The 11253-nt window shown below is 40.8% G+C and overlaps 1 protein-coding gene across 1 annotated transcript; it reads left to right on the forward strand.

Moving 5' to 3' along the window:
• Nucleotides 1-10179: 10179 nt before the first annotated feature.
• LOC114689578 (ubiquitin-conjugating enzyme E2 D3-like) lies at nucleotides 10180-10952 on the forward strand. The gene has a single exon (XM_037199050.1). It carries the CDS (start codon nucleotides 10390-10392, stop codon nucleotides 10744-10746), a length of 357 nt encoding a protein of 118 aa, XP_037054945.1. The 5' UTR covers nucleotides 10180-10389; the 3' UTR covers nucleotides 10747-10952.
• The last annotated feature ends 301 nt before the right edge of the window (nucleotides 10953-11253 follow it).

An 11253-nucleotide genomic window follows, 5' to 3' on the forward strand; every position in this document is an offset into this window, starting at 1 on the left:
TCTCCATGTCTATTCAATATAGTACTTGAAGTTCTAGCTAGAGCAATAAGACAAGAAAAGGAGATCAAGGGGATACAAATTGGAAAGAAAGAAGTCAAACATTTTCTATCTGTAGATGATATGATAATGCTATAATAAGTGACCCCAAAAGTTCTAACAGGGAACTCCTACAGGTGATAAACACCTTCAGAATTGTGGTGAGATACAAGATTAACTTAAAAAAAATCAACATCCCTCCTATATACAAATGATAAATGGGCTGAGAAAGAAATCAGAGAAACATCACCCTTTACAATACCCACAAATAACATAAAATATCTTGGGGTAACTCTAACCAAACAAGTGAAATACCTGTATGACAAGAACTTTAAGTATTTGAAGAAAGAAATTGAAGAAGATATCAGAAAATGGAAATATCTCCCATGCTCTTGGATAGGTACGGCCAACATTGTAAAAATGGCAATCTTACCAAAAGCAATCTACAGTTTCAATGCAAACCTCATCAAAATCCCAACACAACTCTTCACAGACCTGGAAAGAACAATACTCAACTTCACATGGAAAAAAACAACAACAACCCAGGATGGCCAAAACAATCCTGTACAATAAAGGAACCTCTGGAAACATCACCATCTCTGGCTTCAAGCTCTAATATACAGCTATAGTCATAAAAACAGCTTGGTATTATCATAAAAACAGACACATGGATCAATGGAATTGAACTGAAGACTCTGACATTAATACACAGAAATATGAACACCTGATTTTTGACAAGGAAGCCAAAATTGTACAATGGAAAAAAGAAAGCATCTTCAACAAATGATACTGGCATAACTGGACGTCAACATGTAGACTGCTTCCTAAATATAACACCAGTAGCAAAGACACTGAAATTGACAATAAATAGGACCTCCTGAAATTGAGATAAGGCAAAGGACACAGTAAATAAGACAAAATGGCAGCCTACAGAATGGGAAAAATCTTCACCAACCCCCACATCTGACAGAGGGCTAATATCCAGAATATATAAAGAACTCAAGAAACTAGACATCAAAATACCTAACAGTCCAATTAAAAAATGGGCTACAGAGCTAAACAGAGAATTCTCAAGAGAAGAATCTCAAAAACAACTTACATTCTAAGAAACTGGAACTTCTGCTGGATCTCCCAGGCAGGTTTAATGATACACCTTAAGGTCACTTAAGACATAAGACTGCTATCCTACTGTATACTCAGGCTGTTCATTTAATCTGCTTTTAAAAGAACAATGTAACAGTCAACTTTACTTGCCTTGGATTTCCCATGTAATCAAATTTTACAACTCAAGATAATGCATAGCTATAATCTTAAATTATGTACTCTTCCATACCCCTGACCCAGAACAATGTGTATATATTGTGTGCTCTAAGCAGTAAAAGGAGGCTGGAAGCAATCTCAGAAAATTTATACCTGCCATAAATGTTCAATACAATTGGATATTGGTTGATAAACAATGATGTTTGTAATACTGTTCCTTATCTGGGTCCGTTGGAGTCAGTGACTTAATCCCTTATGAAACTCTGTTAAAGATTTCTGTAAAGTGTCTTATTTCCTTCCCTCATGTGATGCTTTCTGTGCTGTTTAATAAAGGCAGAACAAAGCCTTTTGTTAGGGACACACACAGAGACACAGGGACAGATTCATAAGACAGCCTCCAGGTAGATGTATGCTGGGGTCCAGGCTTGGCTAGGGTTCAGGTCCAGAGATGGGGAAGGGGCGTTGGCACAAGGAAAACTTCTGACCACCAAGTGGATTGCACTCAAGTGGCCCCGGATAGCTCAGGCCATCTTTATTTATACTTAAACAGAGTTTTTTCTAACCAGGGTTACATGAACAGCTTTATTATTGGCTTCTGTTTTTGACTTTAAGAAATACATCACAACTTAAGGAATACATGTGATCATTATGAAAGTCCCCATTGTTCCCCTTTATGCTTCCCCAAATACACCTTCCTACCCCCTACATAACCTTCTTCTAGACATAGAATTCAGCATTTCTTCAGGCTCCACTAAATATCCAGCCAGACACATCCTGCTCTCACATCACTTATGTCAGCTGGAAGCTACTTGCGGCTATAAAGTAAAAAAGTAATAAACATAGGCACAATGCTTTAAGGACAACAATATTCAAACCCAGACAATTCGTTCATGTCTGCAAGATATATTTTTATACAGTTCCCTTTTGTACAACAGGGAATGTCTCAATCTCTCTGTAAAAGGCAGACTTGGATAAGGCACTCTTTTCCCATCTCACTATACCATACTTCTTTCACCAATAGATACATCTATCCCACATTTTGCATTGTATTTTTTCCTCTTGGAGCATACCAGATCCTACCAATGATTCCATGCTTGGAGTTCAGGAAACTTACTCTCAACAGTTGGCACTATGTGTATTCCTGAGGCTTTTCCCCTATTCTGTGTATGCATGCCCTACTCTCCTTTCCAGAACTGTGAGACATGGTTAATGTTCCAAGTGTTGTTTTCTCATATGTACCTAACTGTCTCTATTGAGCCAGAAAAGTTCCCAGGATTGGGAGTTGTAGTTAGCAACTCCAGATAAGAGATTTAAGAAGCATTAACCGCTGCTGAATCTTAGAGGAAATATTTGAAAAGGAACAGAATTTTCAGGGAAAATTACAGCTGTTGCATGTGTGATTGACAAAGTAAGACAAAAAAAAAATGCCCAAAGAATCACCAATATAATGAGAGAGAAAAGAGCCTGCAAGCTGTACAAATTTTGCAAATTCCCATACTGTCCATGGACTACTGGTCCATGACAAGTGAGAGTCCATTTCCACAGGTGCCTTGCCCAGAGGAAACCCATTGGACAGGTAGTCATATGCTGATCCGAGACTAGGCTGCATGGCTCCCGACAGGCACAGATTCAGACTCATGCAATAGGCAGACAGAGGACAGAAGACACTGGGACCATGGAGTTAATAACTACAAAGGAAAGGGCTTTTCTTTTTTCCTTTTTTTTTTTTTTTTTTTTTTTTTTTTGAGACAAGGTTTCTCTGTGTATCCCTGACTGTCCTAGAACTCACTCTGTAGACCGGGCTGGCCTCAAACTCACAGAGATTTGCCTGCTACTGCCTCTCAAGTGCTGAGATTAAAAGTGTGTGCTACCACCACCCAGCTTCTTCTTTCCTTAATTTGACATGACTTCATTATTTGTGACTCAGAGTTAGTTACTAATATATTTAATCCATACACTGAAACCAATAATAATTGTTTTAATTAGTTGACTTTATGAAATGAGGTATTGGATTAGATAAGTTTTTTTTAAGATTTATTTATTTTTATTTTATGTGTTTGGGTGTTTTTGTTAGATTACTCAAAGCAGCTGTAGAAAGACAGAAAGCACAAAGAGAGGCTTGGTCTGACCTTAGGCAGGACCATGTTTATTCACAGCAAGGGGACACCTTGTCACCTATGTGTGTGGATGGCCAAGATGCCTGCAGAGGAAGATAGGATGTGGCCCCTTATAGGGGTGGATAGAACTCCCACACAGTTCTTTATCCTTTCCAGAACTACTTAGCTTGGCCACAAGGGAAGTTGGGAAGTGTAGTCTTTTATCAGGAAACTCTTATTCCTGACTCTAAGAATATATAAAAATGCAGTGTAGAGGCATTATAGCTATTTTTTTTTCCTGAGGAGGGTCTTTGTTGGAGGGGGGTAGGTCTGCATCCATTGAAGAGGGTCCTCTTGTCATGTAGCAGGGGGAGAGTCTTAACTTGATTGGCAACAATGGATCATGTCATTGCTGTCCTGCATTCCTCAAGGGACTTGGAAAATAATTATTGGAGGTCTACAAGCAGATGATTTGTTAATGAAAATGAGAACATGACTGCTACAAGACACAGTTGAAAGGTTTTTTTTTTATTGTATATATCAGGGAGAGTACAGCCAGAGGCATCTGAAAGGGTCCAGAGAAGGGAGAGAAGATTGTGGACTAGACAGGGTCAGTAGACTGAACTGGGCCATGAAAGGAGAGGGAGAGGAGAGTGAGAGAGGAAGAGAAGTGAAGGGGAGAAAAGAGAGGGGACGAAGAAGGGGAGAAGAACCAAGAGAGTGTGTGGCTAAAATGGCCGGTTATATAGGAATCAGAAGCTGGGACAGGGAAGTGAAGGCGAGGGGCTGGAGAGATTTAGGGCAGGGAGCGGGTGAGAGAAGTCCTGAGAGGAGCCAGGACTCTGGAACAGCTACTTGCAAAGCTGAGACAGTGTGCACTTGGATAAATAGGCACAACAGTTGGCCATTTGTCCTGAGTTTCTTTGGGACATGACACTTTGGTTATGTAGTAAACCTGAGAGCTTTTCTGGGAAGGTTGAGAGATAGGGAGGAGCAGAGGCAGGAGAGTCAGAGTGGGCTGATGAGAGGAGGTGGGCCTGGAGTTGATTCAGGGTGACAGTGACTAGTGCCATTGCCAGCAGAGCGAGCAGAAGTAGCAGGGAGCTACAGAGCATCAAAGGGAACAGGAGAAAATAAAGGACTAGTGTGAAGAATTGTCTCTGACCTGGGATGAAAGGAATGAAGGTCCCTTTTAGCCAGAGTTTCTGCACAGTATCTAAAAGATCTTCTTGCAGCTGTGTCAGGAGCAAATGGAGCTGTAGTAGAATGAAAGCTATTGGGAAAGCCGATGTGGAACGTTTTTGTTTGGGTATAGGGTGAAGCTCAGTAAGTCAAATATTTAAAAGACAGGTAAAAACATTAAGTATGAGGATAATAAAGAGGAATGGAGTGATGCAGGGGAGAAGCTGGGGGGCAGGGCAGAAACTCATACATAGAAGGAGGCTCGGGTTGAATTTTTCTGGTCCCTGTCTCTAGGCCCTGTCTCCGACAGATCTGAGTACTGCAGGAGTTCTGAAGGATGGGAAGCTGATCTGAGCTGGTGAGACAGAGAGGGTGATAGATGCAAAGAAGGCTTCAGTTCAGCTGTGTTTAGTTCTGTTTCATTTTTAGTGAACAGCACAGCCCAAAACAGTGTTTTCCAGAGTGACAAGAAGAGGGATGGATTGGATGGCCCATGGCCCATTAGTCCCCTTTCAGAGGTCACCCAAACTGCTTTTAGGAGTTTGGGAGTGCCAATAACTTGGTAACTGCTTTAAGGCTGACATATGGTCAGTGAGGGAGCAGCAGTAGTGTGTTTCATAAGAGGGTCCATCCAAGAGGCCAAATCAAACAGTTGACATAGGCCTAGAATATAAGTCAGAGGTAATAAATGTACAACTTTGAGGGGAACATTAAGAGACAAAGTTGCATGAGTTTACATCAAGATTAACATGAGTCAATATCTTAGTTGGTGTTTTCCTGCCGTGATGAGACATCATGACCACAACAACTCTTTTTTTTTTTTTTTTTTTTTTTTTCTAGACAGGGTTTCTCTGCGTAGCTTTGCGCCTTTCCTGGAGCTCACTTGGTAGCCCAGGCTGGCCTCAAACTCACAGAGATCCGCCTGGCTCTGCCTCCCGAGTGATAGGATTAAAGGCGTGCGCCACCACCGCCCGGCCACAACAACTCTTATAAAGGAAAACATTTAATTGGGGCTGACTTATAGTTCAGAGGTTTACTCCACTGTCATCATGGTAGGAAGCATGGTAACATGTAGGCAGACACGGTGCTGGAGAAGTAGCTGAGAGTTCTACATACAGATCCAAAGGCAGCAGGAAGAGAGTGAGACACCAAACTAGTAGAAAATTAATGTAAAGAATGTAACTGCTTGGCTTGAGTATCTGAGACTACAAAGCCCAGCCCCAGGGACACACTTCCTCCAGTAAAGTCACACCTGTGGCTCTGTTTCTTCCTCAGGATTTCAGCCACCATCAGCAAGGGGACAGGAAGCTGAAATGAATGAGCAGGATTGGATGGCTAATGAGTAGACAGAGACAGCCCTCTGAGGAGACAGTTTAAGTATTTCAACTCTGCTTTATTCCAGAAAGAAAAGGGAGTATAAAGGCTGGGGACAGTGACTGGGCATCACCTAACTTGCATTAAGTGATGTGCTCCTACTATAAGGCTTCATATGTGGCAGTAGGGTCCTATAGCAGAGTTCCTAGTACAAGTCTTAGTTATCATATGTGCAGCAGGGGAGTCCTTAATACCAAGAATTGCTGTGGATATTGTTCTATATAAATAAAACACTGATGGCCAATGACCAGGCAGGAGGTAGGTGGGACAAGGAGAGAGGAGAATTCTGGGAAGCGGAAGGCTGAGGAGGAGAGACTGCAGCCACCGCCAGGAGAAGCAGCATGTAGAGACTCTGGTAAGCCACCAGCCACGTGGCAAGGTATAGATTTATAGAAATGGGTTAATTTAAGATAAAAGAGCAGTTAGCAAGAAGCCTGCCACGGCCATACAGTTTATAAGTGATATAAGCGTCTGAGTGATTATTTTATAAGTGGATTGTGGGACTGCGGGGCTTGGGGAACCTGGAGAGAAGCCCTTCAGCTACAAATGGCGCCCAACGGCTTGAGTTTCCACCTTAAACCTGAGAATATTTAATAACCAATTCTAAACAGAGCCAAAACCAGGTTCCTGCTTCTTGTCTCATATGAACAGCTAGACGCCGCAAAACGCAGGTTTGAACACTGGCGGGTTCCTGGCGAGTGCGTTTGACCGGCAGTATGGCGGGAATGAGGGGTCTGCCAGAGGCACATTATGCTGTGTAGTAGATTTAGTCTTTACTAGTATTTTTTTTAAAAAAAGGTTTCTGGGCTACATGCTGCTTTGATAAAAGCTTAGACCCACTATTTCTGAGACTTGATGACTCCCAGAGCTGGCGGAAAACATACCACTGCCATGTTGGGAAGCTGAAGTGGGCGGAGCCAGCAGCCACAGCGCTGTTTCAGGCTTAGAAGGATGCAGTTTAAAGCAATAGGCTCACAAAAAGACTGATTCAGATAACATCGTTTACAATGTGTGTAAAATATACGTAGGCTTGAAAGAGACAAAAAATTAATGTAAAAAGACACGTAAAGATGAATATTACACAGACAATCTGGATTATGTTGTCTTTGGTATTTTTAACTGCAAAAACACATTTGATCAAAAAAGATGTTGAATTAAACCAATATGTATATTTTAAAGGTAACTTGACTTCAAAATTTGGATTTAAGGATATGTTGCTTTGGAAAAGAGGTTCTGCTTTTGTTTCCACAGAAAGCCAGAGGCTATGGATTTGTTCCAGATTAAGATACATCAGGTTTCACCAGCCAAGACCCCCTAAAAGGTCTCCGATGACACCATGGCCCGGATGATCCAACATCCAGAGCAGTTTCAAGGCAACTGGTTCAAACAATACAGCCTCACGGACTACCCCATAGGTCTAAAATTTTCTTTGCATCCCCATAAGATACAGCGCCCCCCTCCAGCAGGAAATAGTAAGACATGCTACGCCCAAATTCCCAAATATACCAAGCTGGCTTTAGAGGTGGAATTGGCTCACTCCCCCTCTAAACCCAGACATATTGCTTTAAAAAAAAAAAAAATGGTTAAGAGATTCTTGTGTCCCAAATCAGAAGAGCCCTCTGGTGTGGGACAGAGAGAAACCAATATTTTTATTTAAAACAGGTTGATTATAAATGTGATCTCTTTCTAAAAAAGAAAAGGGGATATAATATAGATATATAGGAGGATATGGAGATGATAAGATAAAAGGGTAGATTAATGAACCTACTTTTAAAGAACAACTTGTTTAAAATGTTTTACATTGGTATAGATTTTAGTTTATGTTTAAAATGTTTTACATTGGTAAAAATTTTAGTTTATTAATACAAACTTAAAGTTAATTTTGTTATACTGTATATATATATTTCTATTCTTGTTTGAGGTATTATGTTTAACTCATTTAAAATTGTAATGGATGATTAAAAATAGATTAATAATCAGTCATCTATGATAATCATATTTGTAGCCATGTTAGTTAAGTCTTCTAGGTATACATAGATATATTTCAGATAGATAGGTAATCTTCAAACACTTCATAGACCTAGAGAATATGGCATTTAAATAACTTAAAATTCTGTTGATGTGAGACACAATTGCTCCTGGCTGCACCAATTGATCCCGAGAGAATGTTGGGCTTCTAAGACATTTCCATTTGGAAGTTTGTCTTTTTGGCACAAAATGGCCTACTGGGCAAAGAACTGCCCTTGCCTTGACGGCTGACAGTACAAATGCAATGCTGTCCTTTCTGGACAAGCGGGACACAAGGAAAGCGACCACTGTACTCTGCCAAGACAGGGTAAGATGGTCTCTCAGAATTCCTGCTTCTGAAAATGGTCTGTCAGATACTCTAGGCCTGTAGCCAATTTGAATGCACCAACAATGCTGAGAAACATCAGGTGACTGTCCAGGCTGCCAGCTGTCTTGGTCTACTCTTGCAAGATTCCCGAAGTTGCTTGCATCCGTCTACCATTTCTCAGGTACCATTATGTTCCTTCTCAGGTCTTTGATGTGGTTGAAGGCTAGATAGTCGTAATTTCCTCAGTTATGATAAAAGATAAGTTAGCTATAAAACCTTAAACTCACAAATATAAGATAGATAGGACATCTTCTTTAATATTGTAACTATAATTCTTGCTCGGTAATTGTTTTGTTATATGTAATTTTACCATGTTAAAGTTAAAACCTTCCTTTTTAAAAAAAAAAGAAAAAAGGGGAAGTGCTGTGGATATTGTTCTATATAAATAAAACACTGATGGCCAATGACCAGGCAGGAGGTAGGTGGGACAAGGAGAGAGGAGAATTCTGGGAAGCGGAAGGCTGAGGAGGAGAGACTGCAGCCACCGCCAGGAGAAGCAGCATGTAGAGACTCTGGTAAGCCACCAGCCACGTGGCAAGGTATAGATTTATAGAAATGGGTTAATTTAAGATAAAAGAGCAGTTAGCAAGAAGCCTGCCACGGCCATACAGTTTATAAGTGATATAAGCGTCTGAGTGATTATTTTATAAGTAAATTGTGGGACTGCGGGGCTTGGGGAACCTGGAGAGAAGCCCTTCAGCTACAAAGAATTGTCATAACTTCAGGGTAAAAGGATGGGAAAGATTTTTTTCCAAGCAAATGAACCTAAGAACTAAGCTGGTATAGCCATTTTAATATCTGACAAAATAGAACTCAAACCAAAACCAAACAGAAGAGATAGGGAAGGACACTACATACTATGCAAAGAAAAGGTTCACTAAGAAGATATTGCAGTTCTTTTTTTTTTAACATTTTTAAAATTTTTTAATTTTATTAAGAGACTTTTCTATTCATTTTACATATCAACCACAGATTCCCCTGTCCTCCCTCCTCCCACCCCCCAGCCTCACCTCCCAACCCACTCCCAATTCCCACCTCCTCCAAGGCAAGGTCTCCAATGGGATGTCAGCAGAGTCTAGTATATTCAGTTGAGGCAGGTCCAAGCCCTTTGGATATTGCAATTCTTAATATATATGCACCAAACACATGAGCACCAAAATTTATAAAAAGAAACACTACTACAGCTTAAATCTCTCTCTCTCTCTCTCTCTCTCTCTCTCTCTCTCTCTCTCTCTCTCTCTCTCTCTCACACACACACACACACACACACACACACACACACACACAAAATAACAGATAAATGCTGGACCTATTAATGTGTTATAAACCAAATGGACCTAAGAGATATTTCATAATCTTCACCCAAACGCAAAATAATATACCATCTTTTCAGCACTTTTCAACACTCATGGAACTTTCTCCAAAATTGATCACATAATCAGACACAAAGCAAGCCTCAACAGACATAAGAAAATTGGAATAACACTCTACATTCTATCCCACCAGATTAAAGCTGGATATCAACAACAACAGAAACAGCAAAAATCTTTCAAATTTATGGAAACTGAACAACTCTATACTGAATGAAAAATGGGTTAAGACAGAAGTTAAAGAAATTAAAGACTTTCTAGAGCTGAATGAAGCTGAATGCACAACACTCACAAACTTATGGGACACAACGTAAAGGTAAAGTCATAATGTCCACATTAAAAAAAAAAGAGAGAGATCTTGTGGCTGTGCCGTGCGCGTGAGCCCCGGGGAGGCACCAGCTGCTGCGCGGGGAGGAGGCAGAGGCCGCAGCTCGAGGGAGGCCCCGGCCCCTCTTGTGTTTCGCCTGTGTCTGGCAGAGCCGGTGTGAGAAGAGACAATCCTTCCTCGCCGCTGGGCTGATCAAGACTTTTGGCCGGACCTTTGAGTACATATCGGGATAGTGAGGAGCCCGGCGAAAAGCACAGACTATGGCGCTGAAACGGATTTATAAGGAACTTAGTGATTTGGCCCGTGAAACCTCCAGCACAATGTTCTGCAGGTCCAGTTGGAGATGACATGTTTCATTGGCAAGCCACAATTATGGGACCTAATGACAGCCCATATCAAGGTGGTGTATTCTTTTTGACAATTCATTTTCCTACGGACTACCCCTTCAAACCACCTAAGGTTGCATTTACAACAAGAATTTATCATCCAAATATTAACAGTAATGGCAGCATTTGTCTTGATATTCTAAGATCACAGTGGTCTCCTGCTTTAACTATTTCTAAAGTTCTTTTATCCATTTGTTCACTGCTATGTGATCCAAACCCAGATGACCCCCTAGTGCCAGAGATTGCACGGATCTATAAAACAGACAGAGATAAGTACAACAGAATATCTCGGGAATGGACTCAGAAGTCTGCCATGTGATCCTACCTTAAAGTCAGAATAACCTGCATTATAGCTGGAATAAACTTTAAATTACTGTTCCTTTTTTGATTTTCTTATCCGGCTGCTCCCCTATCAGACCTCATCTTTTTTAATTTTATTTTTTGTTTACCTCCCTCCATTCATTCACATGCTCATCTGAGAAGACTTAAGTTCTTCCAGCTTTGGACAATAACTGCTTTTAGAAACTGTAAAGTAGTTAACAAGAGAACAGTTGCCCAAGATTCAGATTTTTTTTTTAAAACTGGAGCATGTGTATTATGTGGCCAATGTCTTCATTCTAACTTGGTTATGAGACTAAACCAATCCTCACTGCTCTAACATGCTGAAGAAACCATCTGAGGGGGAGGGAGATGGATGCTCAGCTGTTACATCAAAGGAAGCATTATTCTAGCGCATCCATACTTGTTTAAGCCTTCCACTGTTAGAGATTTGAGGTTACATGATATACTTTATGCTCATAACTGATGTGGCTGGAGAATTGGTATT

Source organism: Peromyscus leucopus, chromosome X, assembly GCF_004664715.2.
Source record: "Peromyscus leucopus breed LL Stock chromosome X, UCI_PerLeu_2.1, whole genome shotgun sequence".
NCBI classification, from domain to species: Eukaryota; Metazoa; Chordata; class Mammalia; order Rodentia; family Cricetidae; genus Peromyscus; species Peromyscus leucopus.